The sequence below is a fragment of the Haliaeetus albicilla genome, chromosome 14 (assembly GCF_947461875.1).
Source record: "Haliaeetus albicilla chromosome 14, bHalAlb1.1, whole genome shotgun sequence".
Classification (NCBI taxonomy): domain Eukaryota; kingdom Metazoa; phylum Chordata; class Aves; order Accipitriformes; family Accipitridae; genus Haliaeetus; species Haliaeetus albicilla.
The window spans coordinates 13,426,001-13,448,383 of NC_091496.1; the positions used below are offsets into that span (position 1 = coordinate 13,426,001).

At 37.9% G+C, this 22,383-nt stretch overlaps 1 protein-coding gene across 4 annotated transcripts in view; it reads right to left on the bottom strand.

The window, feature by feature from the left end:
- Nucleotides 1-22,383, bottom strand: part of PHTF2 (putative homeodomain transcription factor 2) — a 71,557-nt gene that overhangs the window by 36,745 nt on the left and 12,429 nt on the right. For all 4 annotated transcript variants that reach the window (XM_069801738.1, XM_069801735.1, XM_069801737.1 and 1 more), the window contains exons 2-4: nt 18,533-18,609; nt 5,395-5,451; nt 1,455-1,524 (exon numbers count right to left, since the gene is read on the bottom strand). In XM_069801738.1, coding sequence (XP_069657839.1) covers nt 1,455-1,524; nt 5,395-5,451; nt 18,533-18,577 — 172 coding nt within the window. In that variant the 5' untranslated portion in view covers nt 18,578-18,609. The remainder of the gene's footprint in view (nt 1-1,454; nt 1,525-5,394; nt 5,452-18,532; nt 18,610-22,383) is intronic.

The window sequence follows — 22,383 nt, forward strand, 5'->3', positions numbered from 1 at the left end:
AGGGGGAGCCCAAATAATACCCTGCCAGGGTTCGTCTAGACCCCTCACTGGAGCCATCAGCCCATCGAAGGCCCGTCTCCAGAAGCCCAGCGCAGGACAGAGGGCAGAGCACAAGGGCAGGTGGGAATCCAACTCACGGAAGGAACATCTCGACCAGTGCCCCGGCTGTCCCAGCAGAGCCGTCAGCCCTATTGTCCCAGTGCGAAACCCTCACCACCAGCCATTGGGAGCCGCTCTTCACATCCCCTTTCAGACCAAAGGGGGTTGCTGCCCAGGGGTGTGGGACCCATTATGGGATGCCAGGGGAAAGGAGCTCAGATTGCACAGGACTTACTATGGGATGTTTAGGGAAGAAACCAAGAGCAGGAGAAAGGAGGGGTTTAAGCAATTCGGGGACGAACAAGTGCGGGGAAATTGAGGGCTAAGGGGATAAAAAGGGCTGGTCAGGCGTAAATAGCTGCTGCTCAGTATGCTGCTTGTCAGGCCATGCCATGCGCCTGATCGGCGCAGTCTGTACTACCTTCTTATTAAATTCCTTTAACCCTCTCCTGGGCGAGGGGCGGTCTGTTTTGCGTGCACACATGCACAGACGGGGCTGAGTGCCAGCACCGGGAGTCAAACTTCAGGGCATGAGTCAGGGGCACACGTGTCCGTGGTGCCAGCAACCGGAGCAAGCGCTGGCGTGCGACCGAGCATCTGAGTGCTAGCGAAGATCAAGCCAGACTAACTGGCAAAGGGGTGAAGTGGCCTGGGAGCAAGGGGGGGAGCGGGTCTCTGAAGGCCAGCTCTAGGTGAGAAGGCACCTGTGTATCTGTCTCCAAGGGCAAAAGCACAGCAGGGCGCTGCGGTTAATTCGAGACTGGATTCAAAGAGCACTACCTGGAAGGGATTCAGGAGACCGTGCTGGCTACTGGGCTCAGGGAAAAAAAAGCTACAGCCTTCAGGAGGTATGAGGGCAATGAAATAAAGACAAAAATAAATTAAGACTAAATAAAGACTTTTCAAAGTCTCCTATCATCTGACCTTCTGTTGCTGTTTTGTTATTTAAAACAAGCAAGAAATAGTCAAGGCCTGTACAAATTTTGCTCTCCAGAAATTTCAACATAACCTTTCCTCTAGATGTCAGAACATTTGGAAGATGTCTGAATGCACGGCAATAGGAGATCTCTGAACTAATAACTGCAAAACTTTGATCCATGACAATCCATGCAGTTCTTTTTTTCAAAATCTAAGTCTAGACAACAAAATTGAAATCAAGTTTTTAAGCCTTCAGTTTAATCTAGAGGTCATCTTTTAACAGTATTTCCTATCCATGGTCTTTAGCGAGGAGTTACATAGGGTTGATTGTTTTTTGGTTTTGTTTTTTTTTTTAATACTTACACTCTTGTTACAAGACACAGGATGGCAGTTATTTTTATATTGAGAAATTCAGCTTTTTCTAGCTCAGGACCTACCTCTTACAAGATCGACATCAATGAGGTCTGGTTTCACATGTCCTGTTTTCTTTGGTTTGTTTCTCAAACCCTACAATAGGCAAATATTATCAAAATACATTCATGCAGATGACAGGCAAAAGAAAAAATAGCAATGTGGTCAGTAATTGTATTTAACCTATACTGCTATTGAAAATTCAGACAAATATGTCAACTTCATAGATTTCAAGTACTATAAAATAAACATTCCAGGGAACAAGGCACAGTAAATGCCTTTTACACGCTTTACAATCTAAGCAAAACCCAACCAATTACTGACCCATTAGGTAATTTTTCAAACATAGTTAAGCACCAAACACTCATCTCCCATGGCTTGGGATTATGCAGAACAACATATGCACACGCTTGCAAGAATTAGTAATGCACGTATATTAGGTTTTCAGAACTTTTGCAAAAAATTACTTTCCTGAATCTCTTTTCTCCTTAGATGTCTAATTAAACTTCACAAAATGCTTACTTGGCAACTCTTTAATTCCAAACCTAGATAGCAAATCATGTTGTAATGCAAGAGCCACTAATCAGCAAGTTCCACTGTCAGAAATCCAAATGCTAGAAAAGTACTGAATTTTTCTTAATACTGAATATAGATTAGCCTATTAAAAAGAGGAGAAAAAAACCCCACACAACAGGAAAGCAACAGGAAAAAAAAGAAAGCTTATTTTGTCTTTTAGAAACAGCATCTTCCTTCACTGAAGAGCCAAACTATCTTGCAAAACTTTCAGGTTTGTTTTAATGCTAAAATGTGATGCTGTACTCTCAAGTCTCAGAGACAGCTGTGAGTTTATTCTGATCCCTTTAGATTAGGCTCTTGGTAACATCAGCCAATAATGATTCCACAGAGAACAATTAATACAGAGTAAAATATAATATTTCAAAAAATATTTTGGGTACAAATGGAATTATGATGGAAGTGGTTTAATTGTTTTCATTCAAAAAGCAGTTAAATTCATTGGTGAACTGTAGATTTCCACCGTTGTCATACTTCGTACAGGTATAAAAACATTTATTACTTAAATGTAAACATTAAATTGAGATGAAAGCATAAAAATGAAATTATTATCAATGAAAGAAAGATCAGTGGAATGTGGTAGCGTAGTCTTCGTAAGAACAATATCAAGCAAATTGTTCAAATAGGTAGAGTGCAGCTTAAAATATTTCTCACATCTAAATTCAACTGGATTTATTTTTCATGCTGAAAGAAAAATTAAAAAAAAGCAAACTATTCACAATGAACTAGATATATAGTCATCACCTGTTGTGTCTATTAGAAAAATAAGAGCTTGCTTGAAACAAAACAAAATTAATACATAGAACTGAAACACAGATAAGACAAAATGTACTCTGAGGATGACAAATACAGAAAAACAGTTGTATTGTAGACTTAAGACTGCTGTTGTGTAAAATTCTTGCATGTTAAGCTCTTTGCAGCACTTAAAACTGCAGTAATTTTATATGGAATGAGAAAACAAGCCCGTAATTAGAAATGGAAATTATGATAGCTCTAGAACCAGCTACAGATCCTTGTGAAATCTTTCATAAGTGAGCCATTCTATTTCATAAAACAAGCTAAAGCTTAAAAATAAAATGCTGCATGATATAATAATTTTCAAATGTATTACTGCTTATGGGCTACAAGATTTTTCTTGAAAGTCTAAATAAAGATGTATATGCCTCTTAGAAGAAATAACCCCCTGGAAGCACATGCACAATCCTAGGAAAAAATTACCACTGTGGCTAAAATTATGTTTTCATTTTAATGAAAGAATTCTGCAAAAAATAAGTCAATAGTATAATTTGATGTACCTTTCATAGGAAAAGAAGTGGTAACACATTCTTTAAAAATGCCATTGGTCAAATCTCAAATGCTTTCAGTGTCCACGGACTACACTGAACTGGTCATTCTACTTTTTGCCACATGTGGTGAAAGAATTCCAGAAGCAATTTCTCCACTCTCTTAATGCATTACAAATATCTGTGCTATATATATGTAGAAAAACAGCAGTATTTCAAACTAAGGCTAATTAAAAAAAAAAATATTCATAGCGTTTTCAAAGTGTTCAGGCCCATCCAGTTAGTTCATATAATTCCTATTCAGCACCAAACACATTTCAGCTAACTAACAGCAAAAATAAATTTTAAATAAAAATGCTTAAGAACAGTTGCTATTATTGTAAAAATTCTCTGGCAATTAATCTTAATAGATTCTATTCTAGTTCTAACTACACTATAAATCTATAGTATCAGAAACAGATTTTCTGTTACAAAATAACGATTCTTTAGATTTTAGTAGAGTTCGTTCACAAACAGTACCGCAGTAGCTTTGAGATGAAAGCGCTCCTGGGCAATACCTGACCTTAGCAGTCTGTTTCAGCGTTACCGTTATTACGCTGAACTCGGTCAACACGCGCCGGTGCAGGCACCGTCATTAATTTGTTAGTTACTGGACTCCCGAGCCAAACGAGATGCATTTTGCATGCGCACAAGGCATCATCAGCAGTAAATCACGTCCCGTTAGACAGCAGTTACAAGAACTTCTGCCGAGACGGCGGCTGGCTTTCACGGTCGCGGAAAGGACCCTGAAAAGAAGCGAGGCGCTAGGGTCCCCGTCTGAAATCAGCCGTCCAGGCCGTCGGGAGGATGTCTGGAAGCTCTCCCTCCGCACGCTTGAGACGAACGGCAGCCCCGGAGCCGCTCCTCCCGCAGCGGGCTCCCGCCGGCTGCAGCTGGTGCGGCGCCCGGGGCCGTGCTCCCGGCGAGACCCGCAGGCGGGGCGGGGGCAGGCCGGGGGGGGCGGGCGGAGGGGGGGCAGGCCAGGCCGGGGGGGCGCCGGCTGCGGGCTGCAGCCTGCCGGGCCGGCCCGGTGCGCGCCGCCAGCCACGGGGCGGGGTGGGGGGAGTGGGGGGGTGCCGCAGCTGCGCCAAGACGCGGGCCTCAGGTTGAGAAGCACTTCGAAAAACACCGTCAGCCCCCGCTTTAAAGTTCGTCCGGAGATTTTTCTTTTTTTTTTTTTTTTGTGGGGGAGCCGGGGAGCCCTGCAGTTCAAAGTCAGCAGCAGCGGTTTCCACCTCATGCACACGCGTCCGCCTAGCACATTCTGCTTCGCTGCGTTCGTACTGGCGAGAGGAAAGAACCACGCAGAGAAACTGAAGCAAGGCACGTTTTGCTAACGTTAAGAATCAGCAATGCCTTGAAACTCATGCAGCAGTAGCGTATTTCTTGTGTGCGGTAGTTGAAGAAAAAAGTTAATTGCAAGAAAACGTTAATTAAATTAACGTACGGAGCACGACATAATATACAATCCATAAATCTGTTACGTATAGGATTGATTTCTTTTTCTCCAAAACAATCTAGCAACGTGGCAGACATTGATGGCACTGTTAGTTAAACCAAAATCCAAAGAACGCTGTTAAACTGCTTGTTCAGGGAAACAAAGCCTGAAGTACTTACCAGTCTAATAAACTGTACAAAACAATGACAGCATCATAAAGGAGGAAAAGTAAACTGCAGGTATAAGGTAACTAACTGAAAGTAAAGAGAGCTCAGATAACTGACATTAGAATTCATCGCAAAGAAAACTGAAAGACAGAGGTACTAAAACAACTAAGCCCTGGCTTAAGATAACTGAAAAGAAAAAAACCAAAACACCAAACATACTGAGACACAGAAAGATGTAGCACACTAAGTGCTGCAGAGTTATTAATTACATAAAATAGAGCACAGTACAACAGTTACATTTGGTTACACTCCACAAGTCTAGTTTTACTTTACCAGTATTAAATACCACCACATACACTGTAAATTACACCAGCATAAACAACCACAGACAGCACTGCTGATAACTGGCCAAAAAAACCCCCAAAAACCAAACCCAAAACCTTTAAATGCTATAGTATTGTATTACCTTTATTTCTCTTTGTTCTACTGATTTTTCCCATATTTGTTGATCATATGCCCCAATCTAAAAAGAACACACACAAAAAAAAAAATCTACATTAGGTTTTAAAAGACATTGACCAAACAAAATCAATCAATCTTCAACAAGACAAGCACGAAGACAGCAAGTTATTTCCTTGGGGAGACTTGTTTACAAAGAAATCTTTATCTTCTTCATTCCATCTTGGCTGGACTGGATCTAGCTGATCTGTAAATGAGTTGCGATGGAGGGGAGAGGTGAGAGGTGAGCGAGCAGACAGCCTCAGCCTCATCTCATGACTCCTGCAAGCCAGAGGACCAGGAAGACAACGCTCCCTCCCACCTCAGGTCAGGATTCCAGTCTCCGTACTGACAGAGAGCAGACCTACGGCAGCAACACTGACACAGTCTTTCAGTTAGAGAAAAGACCACGCATATCTAGTCGAACCCATACCTTCAATTACCTTATCGTTTTTTAAATCATCTCCCTCTGGATTTCCCATTCCATTCCACCCACTCCTACAGCTACACTGTCTTTAGCTTTATCTCTTGAGATTGCACAGCAACAAAATATATGGTCAGGCTTGTAATCAACCGGGTTACAGGCCAGGGAAAACTCAAAGCATACCGGGAAAACGCACTTTTCCCACGGAAGCACTGATGAAATAATGTTCCTAGTAGACCCACTCCCAAATTTGTTCACTCTCATTAAGCTGTTAGTCTATTTATGCATGAAACTCTTCTAAAGATCTTAGTTTTGTCCAAACGTGAACAAGTTTTTAGTTAAAAACTTGGAATACAAATAAATTGTCTTCTCCTAGGCTCTAACCTCACCGCAGCATTGTAGAAAACTTTGTGCATTTATAAGAGCAGAACCATAGAAATACTAAAGGATGATCCTGCAAACACTTCTTAAAATCCTAGCACTAAGACCAGTTTTGATGAGTTCTGTCATTTTAAATAACCATCAATACGGGTAGCTACAGTTAATATAAGAAATTATTGTGCACTTGTTTACACAAGAAAGGTACTCTATGATTGTCACATATTTTGAAGAAGGGCAACCTTAAACTTCAGGAAATTCACATGTAAGATAAAGTGACATGAACAAGTCAATATATGAAACAATATATCCAAGTTTTGTAAGAAGTTACCAAAGATCATCAGATTGCTTTGAACTCTGCACAAAGAGTGTTTCTAGATAATATTCAATAATGATCTCTTTTACTGTGTCAATTTTAAAACCCTTCCATCCCAGCAGTTCTACCTAGACATATACACGCATGTGCACACACATGTGCGCACAACACTGCTAGGTATCTGGAGTTTGCTTCATGTCACAAACTCTGAGCAGTTAAGTGCAAGATCACTTTTAGGCCATGAGGGAGACAGATGCACTTCCTGAGATTCAAAGTCCCTTTGCTGACTGCGCAGAGAGCTGGTACAAGCAGCTTAGTCCAGACACCTGACAGAGGGGCAAGAGGAACCCCCGTCATTTGAGCGAACCTACTTAAATTCAATCTTACTGCAAGAGTACGTATGACTTCTCATTCCAGTCTGCAAACTGCAACAGACATAAAAGGCCTGAGCACGAGTGCATACAACTTAAACCATAAAACATTGTTCTAATTTGTCTCTTACTATTTCAGTCTTCAGTGTTAAATTAGAAAACATCATTAAAGAAAAAAGAAGTCTTTCTTGGTTAAAAAGAATCTTTTAACCAAGGACCCAACATAAATGCAAAAACATATCCAGGAAGCTATAGGCAAACATACCCATGAACAAAAAATCTGGAAGCATCTTCTGTACCTCTAAACCTGACCCATCGGGGGGGGGGGATTTAAAAAATTCTAATTTATAGCAGTAAAGTCCAAAACATATCTAAAATTGGAAGTGAGAACAGTGAACTGAATTACCCTCTCAAATTTAATTATTTCCCATTCACACGAGCTAAGCACCCAAACAATTTCTATAGTTTGTTACCTTTAAACTCTGAAAAAATATATCTACTGGCTTTTTGGTGACAATAATAAATACTTTGCACCTCTCATTTGGAAAAAAAAAAAAAAGTAGACTGTGGAAAATAATTAGGGAGTCAGGCACTGTACTGGGCAGAATTAAGCACTTGCTACAATTAAAGTAATTAAACCAAAGAAGAAGTTTAAGAACTAACTCCACCTGGATAACAGCCAGCAATTAAAAAGTCAATATCTTGAATAACCACTCAACCCAGACATTTATATCTCATTGTTCTGGCTTTTTCTCTAAATACATTTTAAATAAAATTTCAGGCCTTCCTGTTTTTCATGAAATTTACTGAGAAGAGCCCTGAGTGAGGTTTTTGTGCTGCATAATATTGTGTCCTCCCCTCCTCACTTCCAAAAAAGATTTCTTTCTACAAAGACAGAAAAGGGGATGCGAGTCTGTCTCCCCCTCGATTATGCAAGAAACAAATGCGGAAGGAAGCCTTTGTGCCAATAAAGCTGTAAAGCAAACTCTGTATTCCTAATTCCATTCATAGCTGAAACTGGTGTAGAGTTGAGTCTTTAAAAGAGCGTTCTTCTTTTAGACAAATAACAGACTGTTTGTTAAAGGAATTCTGGGAAACACAGAACCCAGAAGACATCTGAGGCAAGGAAGTTGAACAATTTAAAATTTGACTTAGTTATATTTTCCTATAAACATTTCTTCTCCCTCAAGGCTAGGTAGCAGCTTCTGTCTCCACAAAAAGACAAGAAGTAGGGATTTTGCCATTCATGTTTTTCTTTTAACATTGCCCCATAAAGCAATTCTTCCAGCAGGAGGTAAAATGAGAGACCTAAAACAACTTTAAGGGAGATGGTCTTTTACAACTGGCTTATTAGACTACTGCATCTGGCCAATTGCCTCTGATCAACTTCAATTATTAAAATCTGAGCACAGGGCTATTAAGTAAAGGTGTGCTATTCCAAACTGAAAAGAGTTAAAGGGATAATTACAGACAGCAAGTATCATTACAATCTCTCACAATTTTTTTATTTTTTTTAATCAACCTCATTTCACCTCTCTAAGAAAGTTTTACAAGCGCTTTAGGGAGCAGGCGTATGCACTCAGCACATGAAATTTAGACGTGATACTCAATTTCCCTTCTCTCCATCTGCATAAGCATCCCTCTATATTTCTCTTGCAAGTGTATCAGAAGGAAACACAGAAAAACAAAGGTGTCGTTATAAAGTAGCATACTGGCACACTTCATTTCCCACATTAAACAAAAATAGGTAGAACTAGTGTTACTGAAACAAGGCAAGTAAAAAACATCAGCATTAATTTTTTTCCTTCTCTACCTTATGTCAGGAAAATACATATACAGTTTGTGAAACATATCTTGCAGAATTCATTGAAAAGTGTTATAGTTTAGCTTGTCAATGAAAAACATATGATTACCAGATGCTAGACACCTGTATGAATTAAATTCAAGAACATAATTCCTGAATGAATTCAAGAATGTAAGTTAATACTAGCAAACCTTCCCAGTTTTAAATTATTGAGAGCACGAGTCAATTCCATCTTCAAAGAGTTTTGATTTACAAGTATTTGCACCTAAATTATGTTTCATGTTAAATCTAAATATTAAGTTGTCAAATGTTTGCATGTAGGCTCTAGCTCTTGGCTATTCATGCAGTTCTTTAAAATTGAACATACCTGCAGGACACTGAAAAGAAGTCTAGCATCACCAAAGAAATTAAGCTCTAAAGGCAAATAAAATGGAGGAATAACTTTCTAGAGATAAGATCATTCATGCTTCCAACCTGAAGAATTTAAATATACACAAAAACTTGATCAAAGCAAGCTTTCCCTCAATACACAACTGTCCCCAGGGTCCATCTGCAGGTGTTCAAGCATCCTGTGCCTGGAAGTGTTAGGCCAACATTAAGTCCCCAATCAACTCAACTACCTACATACTCCGGAACCCACCAACTCTACCTGGAGTCTCATTCATTACAGCTGCAAGTTCTGCAGTATCCTTCAAAGAAAATTTTAAGTACAAAATACAAGGGTCCAAATATTGTCCAATTTTTAAGTATACAAGAATAAGTAATACTTTTAAAATCTGTTCAAGACTTAGTGCAAGACTGTTTGTATAATAGCTTGTCACTGATATTTTCAATCCACCAGGCCAGTCTACAACCGGCAATAGATCTTTCTTTTTTTGCAAACTATACAACACAACATCCCAATTCTAATCTGATTTATCACAGAAATTTATTATAATTTATAAAATAGCTAATCTAAGAGGATCTGAAATTTGTATTCTATAGCATTTATTTATTTATTAAGATTTGGCAGAAAATAAATTAACAAAATAAATCTCTCTTGATCTTTTTAAAATTATTTGTTAATCCAAGTTAGATAAGGAGCCTATCTTATCATTTTTAAATGCAACTTTCATCACCAAGCATCAACAGCAACACAACCCTGTTGTAGGAAACTTGTCAGTAATATCTTATAGATACAAAAAATTGTGGTATAACCTACCTGTAGCAGAACTAGCAGATGTTATTTTATACACATTTAGTTTAAATTATGCATCCCAGGCTTCCTCGATGCCAAGATTCTATCCAGTCTACCCAAACCAGTTACCTCTAAAATGTTCGGTTCTCAAGGCACCGTGCCTCGAAAAACACTAAGTAAAGAAGATGAAAGGAATTCTGTTCCTTTATGTATTCGCAGAATTAACAACTATTCTGCAAGCAGCTATTAACATTTTCAGCATATAAAGGATTACATGCAAAGATTGAAAACTCTGCCAGTTGTCTTTCACAATGGAAAAGTGGGGGTTTAGCATCCTAAATTAACTAAGTGTAATAAACTTCAAACAGGCTTTCTAGAAAAAAAGAAGTTTCCTCACGCATAATTAATTCTAAAAAAAAAAATTAACTTGTATGTGACTTAGCATAGGATATTAAGCTATACAATTACGCATTTGACAAAACTAAACTCACCTGACAAAGCTAGCTCTTTACTGGAAGATTAAATAAGTTTAAGATCCTTTTTAAGTGCAGACTCCTTAAAATGTTTTCTGGTTTTGAGAGATATGTGCATCTCTTGAAATTACCTAAAATAATTGTACTTATTCCTTCCCAATCAAATACCTCAGAAAGCATTTGATCACATTTCTTTATAAATCTAAAATTTGTTTGGCACCTGTACAGTTTGGTTTTATAACATTAAGAGCAATTAGCCTAAGTAAAAACTAAGCTATTGAAAACACAGCTAAGTTTTACTTCAAATAAAGCCCAGTGCAAAGGGTTTCTGCACTGTGTAATATTTCTTCCCAGTGTCTTTCATATAACAAGGCAAATGTGCATCAAGATTGAATTTGAGCTTTGTGAATGACACTGATATTCACTTTAAGCTAATGTAGTGATGGTATCAACCTGTAGCCCAATACTCACAAGGCCTTCTGATTCTAATGGAATCGATCAATATTTCAGGAGACATTTATAATTTATGACCAAGCAGACTAGCAAAGATTATAATCCTAAGAATACATAGTATTTCCTGCTGGATCTTAAAACTTTAATGTTTATCAATAATGAAACCTGCATGCTAAGCTTTGCTCTTTAAAACCTCTAAACACTTTTACAAGCAACATCACAATAGTATTACAAATCCAAACGATACAAGATACAGAGCTTGGTAAATAAAAAACAAAGTTGCTTCCTTGGACTGTCTACCAAGGAAATTAAGAGTTTAACACCTTATTAAAATATTTAGTGCTAAAATATTAGCTAATACACTTTATTAACTTTTACAGTCCAACATTCTTCAAAAAACTGATTTTATTTATTAATTTTAAGATATCAATATATAATTTCTATACATGTAATATTAATTTAAAAAATCCTTTAAAGTGCTTCATATTTAGTTTAAGTATTAGTTTCAGATATTAGAAAAATAATTTCTCATTTTCTCAAAACTCAGAACAATATTATTACAAGTTATTTTAAAAGTCATTTTATTTCTTACATGAACTTATCCCCATTGCAGCAAAGGCAATAATCTAGTAGTTCAGCAGTATAATTATCTCTGTTGTAGTAGATTTCTATTGTCAGGATGATTTTTTTCAGGATGGTTTTCATTTTCAAGGGTGGCAGAGTTTTTTCAATTTTGTTTATGGTGGGTATGTGGACCGAACAAGCTAAGCTAAGACAAACTTGGCTAATAAACACAGACAGAAATAACTATATAATAGCTGTACACCATCTGCTAATAGCAAAGAGTTTAGTAACTTTTAGTCAAATGGAGAAGGACAATGAAAGGCTTAAAGCTGTGTATCCTGAGGTGCAGAGCTTTGGATTTATGACTGCTGAATTGTTACCTCTGATTACTAAAAGATTCTGGGACTCCCCTCCCTTCCCCCTGTTTGGCACCAGAGGGACTGCTGAAACCAACTATTCAGAGTAAAATGAAGCAATTCAAAACTTTAAGAGTTATTTATTATTAACTGTTTGAACTGCCAACTAACGACCTGCTTAAATTCTGGCAATAACTGCAACAGCACTGGACTTGCAGCCATTTCGCTGAACAATAATTTCACCAAAGCATACTTCAAAGATACCGTCCCTTTCAGAGTACAGTAATAGATAATTAAATATTTATCAACTATGTATTAATAGTTTTCCTGTATCATTCTTTACAGATTAATTCTTCGTAACATCAGTAAGCCCTACTTATTGCCCTGCATAATAGTTTACAGATTTTAGCATATCTACTAAAAACATGAAACAACTTTTTTCATCACACAATTAAACATAAAGGAAAATTAAATACATAAGAATAGTTAGAAACAATTTGCAGGTTAAACTACATGAGAGTACAGGAACAACTAACAGCTACTCTAAGCCATTTCCTAGTGATGTGAACTAGACACTAGGGGTAACTTCAGGTACCATTCCTTTGGCTTAAGTGGACTATAGAGCAAAACCTAAAAAGCAGCACAAACTGAATGAGATTCCATCTCTGTCATTAACTGCAATTAAGCACAATCCCTTATAATAACATTTACTCATCTTCAAATTTCAAACTAAAGTCATCACAGAATCGCACAGGTTGGAACGTCTAGGGGTCGTCTAACCCAATCTCCTGTGCAAAGCAGGTCCAGTTACAGCAGGCTGCCCAAGGACTTATCCGGTAGAGATCCAAATATCTCTGAAGACTGAACATTTCACAGCCTCTCTGGGATCCTGTCTCAACAGTTGGCAAACATCATGTTAAACATTTTTATCCTTATATCTAATCAGAATTTCCCACATTTCAACTTACGATTATTGCCTCTCATGCACTCCTGAGAAGAGCCTGGCTCCATCCTCTCTCTCCACAGCCTCCAAAGCAGTAGTTGTGAAAACAGTAAACTCTCCCCTTTGCCCTCTCTTAAGACTAAGCAAACCAAGATCTCTCAGACTCTTTGTACGTCACATGCTTCAGCCCCACAACAATCTTGGTGGTCCTCCACTGGGCTTGCCAAAGAATGCCAATACCTTTCTTGTACCAGACAGCCCAAAGCTGGACACAGCACCCTAGATGCTGTCTCACATGAGCTGAACAGACAGAGGGGAATAATCCCTTCCCTTGACCCACTGGCTACACAACTGTTAACACAGCTCACTTACTCTCCAAGTGTTAAGGATTTAAGACCTCTGCAATGCTTTTTTTTTTTTTTAATGATTATGTATTTGCACAAAATAAAGGAGCCTCAAGATGTAACTGGGAAAAGAAAGCCACTCTGACAGCTTCATTATTCAGTGTAATTCCCTGAAGACCACTGAAAATCCAGCAATTTTACCAGCATGGCAACTAGGATTTTAAAACAGCACTGCCCTTATGCCCCTGATCATTTTCACTTCCCATAGCATACTTTCCTTGTGCCAGCACATTCATCTGGGTGGCTGAAAGATCAATCAGATCACTCAGGAAGAGAAAAGAAAATGGTAGGTTATAGTTTCACAAGGCATAATGAAATGACTCAGGAATCGGAGAATCCCTCTGAAGACAGAGCGATTTCAGCTCTTTGCTCTCCTCTCACCCCCCATTAGGTTCATCTCCTTATAGATTCACAGTTTTAGTTTTAACTGCATTAGTCCCCTGACCAAATTCACCAGATAAGTACATGAAAGTCTGTGGGAAGGCAAAGCACGCATGGGAGCCGACAGGCAAAATGCAAGCCTGCTTCGTTCAGCCCCAGCACCAGTTTTTGAGTGATCTTTTGCACAAGGTTCAGAAACTTGAATTTTGCCTCACCAAAACAAGGTGCTGAGGGCAATCCCCACTATTTGGTCAGATGACAACTTGAGTACCGAATGCCAGCACTATGTAGAAGGAAACTCTTCTAAATATACTCCCCCCGCCCCAATGCTTTCACAAATAGCCAGCTCCAATACTTGTCAAGTTTTGGCACTTGAAGGCAGGCCTTTTTGAATGGATCTAGTTTCGGCATCCAAAGTTGTAGGTAATATGGCCATACAGCCCAACCCTTTGGCAAAAACTGGCTTTGGTGCCAGGGTCACCAATGCATCATGTGAATTCTGTGCCAAGAAGGAAATCAGGTGGTTTCAGGGAATGACATAATTTTTATTTCCTCCTTTATCAACTTGGCAAGTATCATCTTGGACTAAGGAACTGTAAGACACTGAATATTATGGATCTTAAAGCAATGCAATTAGAACTCCAATTTTGCCCTTTAAAGCCATGAGAGAGCAAACATCTCATTTGTTTTATTGTGCCCTTTAACAGCCATACCCAAGGGACAGCTGAAACAGCAGAAAGCTGCATTGGCGAAGTTAACCGATAAGCAATCAGGTGCAGGATTCGGGTTCAATTCATTAAGTTCCATTCTGCCTTCCCCTACAACCATCCCCAAGAGAAGGAACAACATTATTCTCTCCTCCAATATTATCAACAAATTTGTGTAAAGTTCCCCATTTTGGCAGCAAGGCTTCTGTGAGGATTGAAATTCAGAAAGTTATTAAGGTAAATCTACATATAGTCTCCAAACTGGAAACCAGACCAAAAATTGCACATCTATTATAATACTTTCAAGTTTTACAGATAATAAGACATTAATGCAAAAAGCTTAAGTTACAAGCAATATTTTAGATTACCAATTTTATTACTTTTAACATCAGTTACTGTTACTAAGGCAATACTTCAAGTATGCATAAAGTATCAGTATCAGAAAGGTACATCATCGGACACTGAAATTTTTTAAAAATAATTGTGGGGGTGTCAGATTTTTTCAGATGAAACTTTACGATGGTTTTCTCCATAAAAGTCATCAATTACAAATCTGAAGCAAGTTCAGTATTCTGGTAAATACACATAATCCTAAGGATATTAACTAACAAAGCACATATATGTGAATATTAGCTTGGTAGCTGTCTGGGACCAAAGTAATGAACCATTCCAGAGAGCAATGCAGACACCCCTGCCACACCCTTTTATTGCAAGAACCAGTGCAGCAGAAAGTGTTGACAACAAGCTAGACAAACCCTGTATGACAAACAAATATCTCAGCATTGCACTCCCCAGTGCATCCAGGAGCACAGCAGCAGTTTAATTTATTTTGCTTTCTACAGAACCAGCCTATACCTAGCAGGATTTATGTGTTCAGATTTCACGCCTTGCAAAAGCATTCATACCATACCAGCTGGGAAACACAAGCTATCACTGGAAATAGTAAAGCTATGTCCATGCAATCTTATATCTCAAACAACAAGCTGGTATAATACACTATCCGAAATCTTACAATCCAACTTAAAATAACTAAGAATTGATTTTTACAAGACAGTAATCAAGACCTCCAATGCACTAAAAGCAGAGTAAATCTATTGCAACAACAAAATACAAGTTTACATAATAAAAGGTCTGACCTTTTAAACAATTAAGCGCATTACTAAATCATCCTCCTGTGAGGAGCTCAATTTCAGACAATAGTATGAGTCATACGAGTAAACTTGGTGTTGGGAAAACTTGCCTGAAGTAGGGTTGGAAAAGCTTAATTGCTTAACTCTTTCCATTAAAGAAATACAAAAATGCCTTACTTTTGAGAAACCAACAGACCTTTGAAACTCAGTAGAGAGAGACATAAAATACACCCATCAAAAAGTACATCCAAAAATACATTAAAATTGAAAACAGAAGAAACACAAGGAGCAAGTTATCTGTTCAATATTTCCTGCCTATATATTTTTCTTCTTTACGTATGACTAGAAATATCATAAGTTCTTCATGTTCTTTTTTAGGGCATTTATACACCAATTCATTAATCTGGAAATACGTCCCCAAAATAACACTTTATTTTCCTCATTTTATCTTATAGGCAAGTCATATCAGTTTGATCAATACTGACCGCAACCCTGGTTCTCTCTTGCCCCAGAAACAATGTTTTACTGCCAGAATGTGCTAAGTTTTGATCCCTCCCCACTTTCAATTCCAGTTACTGTTATGAGGAATCAGTGGATCTAAAAAGCAAGGTAAGTGGGACAACTTTGATAACTCTGAAATAAAATTTTAAAACTGAAAGCAACCACCAGTTCACAGCGTTCAGTATTTTGCCATCATAAGCAATCACATAATAGAAATGTATCAGAAAGGACAAAAAAATGTCCGGTACCCACTAACCACTAGCATAGCTCTTCCTGTTCTCCAATTTGAAATCTTTGGTGCATACAACAAATAGTTGGGGGGGGGGGGAATACTGTGCCATGTAAGAGATTTAAATAAATAAATAAAATCAAGGACATGGGTGAAAGAGCCTAGATGTTCCCAGGAAAGGATCACAAACTGCACTACAAAGTTAAAAAACCCCTTGGGGTCATCAGCCTGATCCATCCAGGAGAGCCTTCAATAAATGGGACCTAAGAAATAACAATCTAATTAGCATGAACATTTGCATGAGATGCAACATTTCTTCAGTGCAGCCATTTGTCCCAAAATAAGACTCCACTTCCTCATACTGAAAGAAGCAAAGCCTGCTTGTTTGGAAGACCCCAGTCCACATGTGGATTGCAATTAAATTTTGTTCACACCATGGAAAACACTGACATCTGGTTTATGCAAGATCTTATCCCTCCTGAAGATAGTCCAGTCTTTCATGAAGCAACAGGAATCACCTCATCACAACTCCTTGCCATAAAGGCAGCATGCAGTTCCTGGCCAAGAAGACCTCTGTAAAAGCCTACAGAGACTCATAGCAGAAATATTGTCGTTGCTATGAATGAAACAAATGGAAACGTGAGTGAAATCACTGGAAAAAAATGACAGAACAAGGGTTAAAAGAATGACTTCTACTGATAGTGAGTAATCCTGTTAGGAGCAGTGTCCTGGGAAAAGTAAAATTGAGGAATAGGTTGTTTATATCAAGACCAGAAGGCCTGCCCTCTGTAAGATCACAGCACAGCGACTCATCAGCAGAAGATCCTGCCTTCCTAACATCAGGAGGATGGAAAGTTGGAGCATATCACATATGGGATTCCTTTTCCTGTATGACCGACAGGAAAACAGACATGTATTTTAAAAAAAGAAAAAAAAAAAAAAACAAAGAAAAACAGATAACAAGCATGAACTTCATTTAAGATTTATGAGACTTCAGACTCTTTCTTCCATCAAAGGACCATTTATATATAAAGCTGAATACCGTAAAAGATCTGTCCAAAGACTAGTTCATCATCACCAGTGAAACAACCTCAGAGACATGATGACGATCGGATAGCCAGCATCTCTTGCATTGCACAAAAGAGGTCCTGGCCAGACCAAATACGTGCACAATCTGGTCCTTGTAAGTATTATCAGTATGACAGTGTGACAGTGACATTTATGAGAATGAATGGAAGCTGGTAAAATCAGCATCACTTTCCCCTTCCATAAGATCCTGCACTGAATTTTGTTACACTAAATCTATAATAAGTCATCCTCCAAATCTTTAAAAAATAGGATTGGACCTGCAATCAAGAAACAGTTCAAAACCACAGTGTAACACCACTGATACTTTTACAAAAATACTTTACAAAAACAAAAAATCCTCATTAAATTCTGAGTTATTTTCCATTTTTTAATATGTAATTGAATGTTTGGTATAAAGTAAGTCAGCAAAATTCATTTTTCTGCTTTTCCAACTGTACCTTTAATTCACAGTTGTAAAGATCTCAGCAAAGCATACCAGTATTGTCTTATTTCTAGAAATTAACTGTTGCTTAGCTAGAAGTTAACCAGAATTTCTGTTTTGAAGACTGTTACCATAATTTTAAGGACAAGATGCATCCTCTTGAAAAACTAGCCATAGGCCCGTGGAAAACAGTAACTCATAGAAACTTACTAAATCATGGAGAGCCAAGGGGGGAAAAAAAATAAAAAATCACCACACCTTATTTATATCTTGGTAAAGAAGCACATCTCAAAATTTAGCAAATTTTTCAGCTTTTTAAAAGAAATTTAACTGAATAAGCCAACTGGCATACTAATGGCAAGAGGATAGCATGATTTGAAATTGTCAAAATAAAAAGTTAGAGAGAGACATCAACATTTCTATGTGCAAACATGAATCAGAAGATACAGTATCAGGTGATACTGTAACTATGTATCTCCAAATGAGACCTTTTCCCTCTCACCCCACCCCCCACCCCCCACCCCCCACCCCCCCTGCTTTTTTTTTTTTTTTCCTAATTAACTCCTAAGAAACCCTAGCCTATCTCTTTTGGGTATGGATTACACAGTTCCTTGTACTGACAGAAAATACATTTCAGTTCTTACTTTCTACTTAAATACAAGGATTCATTTATGTGCTAAAGAAACAACATTCTCCTGTACATTAATTAACATTCTACTGAGAACAAAAATTTTCTTTCCTTTTTTTCCATAGCACAAGTAGTGAAGGGAGTGAGGAGTTTTCAACATACACCAAAAGCTATTCCAATTTGTTAGAGTAACTAAATACTTATTTATTTTTGGAAGGTAAGTTTCAAGCTACTCACTCTCATTCAATGGTAACCAATAACGCAGTATTTTATATTTATTGTACTTTACACGTAAAACAGAATTAGCCAACTTTTTTTTTTTTTTTAAGCCACTGTAAAAACAAATAGAAAGCTTACCTTCTTCTGGTACCAAACTATAGCATCAGTTACTTTGGACGCCATTTATTCCACTGAATTCACACAGTCATTTTAGGCTGTTAACAGAAAAAGACAGAGCTTTACTTCCACCTTCCCTACAAAGGCCAACACAGGGAATGTAGAAACACTCCCATTACCTGCAAAGCACTGAACAGCTATATTTACTTTATACCTTGCCTCATTACTATTTTAGTAAGAGTTTGGGTTTTCCCCTCTAAGTAAACAAAAAACTACAAATCTGCTGCTACAGGACATCAGAAGCCTCAGTTTTGTCCATCATTCCCAGTGAAACACAGGAGGCACAGAGATGATCTGTTATTGTCTTACGAGAACCTTACAGGAGTTATACTACATGCAGCTTTCTTTTTTTCTCTGATAAATTAAGGAACCTATAGTTATTAACACAGCACAGTATTCTGAAGGCCAGAAATAACTTTGTTATAAAATGCAAGAAAATTTCATACAGACTATTAGATATTTTTGCAGGAAAAAAAAAAAAACCAACAACAGTGCTAGAACTCCACTAATTATAAAATGAATACACCATGAAAACAGCAGACAAAAACTAAGTGAAATGGAGAAAAACAAGGAAGAGTGGTATGTCTGTTTTAATGGTAGCAAGTAGTAGTATTAGTTAATCTTTGATGTCACTGTCATTAGTTTCAATGTGGAGAAAAAAAATCAAACAAAAATTTCAGCCTACATAAAACATTCCTACCTTGAAAATTAATTTTAAAAGTTTTCTTTCATGTAATCAGTCAGCCAGAGTGAGTTCAGAAAAAAAAGTAAGAATAAACAAACATAAAAAGCCTTCAGATTTAGAATTATTGTTTTTCTACAAAATTGCATATATTCTCTCATTCTGGCCATTCTGTAAAATCAAAGGAAAGTTTAGGTGAGAATTACGGAATCCTTTCTAGATATTTTATTATAATATGCAAGTTCTTTCAGATATGAATGTATTATCATTAAACCCAAACTCAAATATTTCACAAATAGATTACTACAGATATTAACAGATGAATAACAGTTAAATGAGCTTAGCACTGTCCTGGTTTCAGCTGGATAGAGTTAATTGTCTTCCTAGTAGCTGGTACAGTGCTGTGTTTTTGAGCTAGGTATGAGAAGAATGTTGATAACGCTGATGTTTTCAGTTGTTGCTAAGTAGTGTTTAGTCTAAAGTCAAGGATTTTTCAGCTTCTCATGCCCAGCCAGCAAGAAGGCTGGAGGGGCACAAGAAGTTGGGAGGGGACACAGCCAGGGCAGCTGATCCAAAGTGGCCAAAGGGATATTCCATACCATGTGATGTCACATCTAGTATAGGAACTGGGGGGTGGGGGGGATCACTGCTCGGGGACTAACTGGGCATCGATTGGAGGCTGGTGAGCAATTGCACATCATTTGTATATTCCAACCCTTTTATTACTGCTGTCATTTTATTAGTATTATCATTATTAGTTTCTTCTTTTCTGTTCTATTAAACCGTTCTTATCTCAACCCACAAGTTTTACTTCTTTTCCCGATTTTCTCCCCCATCCCACTGGGGGCGGGGGGGGGAAGAGAGTGAGCTGCTGCGTGGTGCTTAGTTGCTGGCTGGGGTTAAACCACGACAAGTACCTAGATTTCAAACTGTTAATTAAGGCAGGAAGCTGCCAGTGGAAGAAAAGAAGGAAGAAAGAATTTTAAAAACTGTTAAAATATTTGAAAAAAAAATCTGAATACTTTTATGTAAACAAATATGCCATACTCAAGCCCAGTTAAAAAAAAAGGTCAATGGGGTACACTATACTACACATGACCTTTTAACAATAGTTAGTAAAAACTTAAGTTTTCAGCTCCACCTAACATTCAGCATCCTTCCTGTGTTTACAAAAAGTTTACGAATGTTATTTTTATATAACTGTACCAAGTACTTAACGTGCAAGGGAATTCCTATTTTATTCTGTAAAGCTATAAATTCCTAACAAATTATGCAAAAGGCTTTGAAAAAGTTAGTATAAGTAAATTCAAACCAATAAACAAGTCTTCCAAACATACTATCTGAACGATTCCAGGATCAAGCATAATTGGTAAAAATAAACACAAGAAGATCTCTTAAAAAAGCTTCACAAACACAGTTTCACAGAATCACAGAACAGCTGAGGTTGGACGTGACCTGGTCATCACCCTGCTCAAGCAGGGCCATCTAGAACCAGTTGCCCAGGACCGTATCCAGATGACTTTTCAATTTCTCCAAGGATGGAGACTCCACAACCTCTTTGGGCAACCTGTGCCAGCGCTCAGTTACCCTCACAGTGAAAAAGTGTTTCCTGATGTTCAGAGGGAACCTCCTGTGTTCTGGTTTGTGCCCATTGCCTCTGGTCCTGTCACTGGGCACCACTGGAAAGAGCCTGGCTCTGTCCTCTCTGCTCCCTCCTTCAGGTATTTATAGACACTGATGAGATCCCCCCGAGCCTTCTCCTCTCCGGGCTGAACAGTCCCAGCTCTCTCAGCCTTTCCTCACAGGAGAGATGCTCCAGTCCCTTCATCATCTTCATGGCCCTTCAGTGGACTCTCTCCAGTAAGTCCGTTGTCTCTCTTGTACCAGGGAGCCCAGAACTGGACCCAGCATCCCAGGCATGACCTCACCAGTGGTGAGGAGGAGGAGTGGTAGTTTAGCCCCCAAACACCAAACTATGCATCGAGCATTCTTCCAAGATCGATCTCTCTCAGCAAAAAAATGTGATTTAGGGGTATATTTCTGATAAAAATATCACACTTATCATACATCGTCAATATCAACAACAATATTGCACCTTATATTTCTTCATTAAAAGGAAACAAGAATTATTAATCCGTAGGCAGTTTTTATAGTGAAAGATTAAAGGTGATCTTCATTTTTTGTTTATAGCATTTGCACAGTTAAGAAGGACAAAGAAAAATACAATGTCCAACAGGTGGGATAGAAACTGAAACTGTGCAATAGATTAAAATAAAAGTGTCTTTATGAAATGCCTAAGCATTAGAATAACTCATGACACTTTATTATACATTGTTCATCACCAGAAATTTCAGGTTTCTTTTTTTAAAAAAAAAAAAAAAAAGATATTAGATTACCTGGTCATAACAGCTGTTTGTATGAAAATCACAAATACTCCCTATACAAAAGCCCTACCAACACTGCCATCTTCCAAGACATTTCTCAGAAAGAAAAGATGACCTCTAAAAGACTCAGTTATGCACTGACACCTGTTTATTCAGTCTTCCCCAACTTGTGTATGGATGTACTCGTATTTTACACAGTGCATTACTTTAAAGACACTGTATTTAGTAAGTTTGTATATGTATCATATACACCATAGTACAAACCTTCAACAGATTGATTTTATACCAGCTCCTGAGGATTTCTAAGAAACATAATGCCATACGTTTTCATGTTTCACAAAGCTTTTTCAAAAAAAGAAAAATCAAATACCCAAAAGGAACTATATTTAAAATTTCTAACAGTGTAACTCCAATATCCTTTACACAACCTCAGATAAAATTACAACACAATAGAAAGAAATGTCTCAGAGAGAGCTTAGTCATTACCAAATTTCAGAAATACCAGGACGCTGACTTTTGGTGCAACTGAGCAAACGAGCACCGCAATTTTTCCACTGTTGATAATATCGTGTAAGTCACATCAAGTCAGCTAAAGCTGGCAGCCACGACTGTGTCAACATCTGTAATTGTTTCTGACCTATTTGCTTCTGATAATAGCAGCGGTTTTTCTAACAGCAACTACCAGTTATTAAGAATTCATTGGCACAATAAATGTAAAAATATTTCTATCACATAAAGCATGGAGC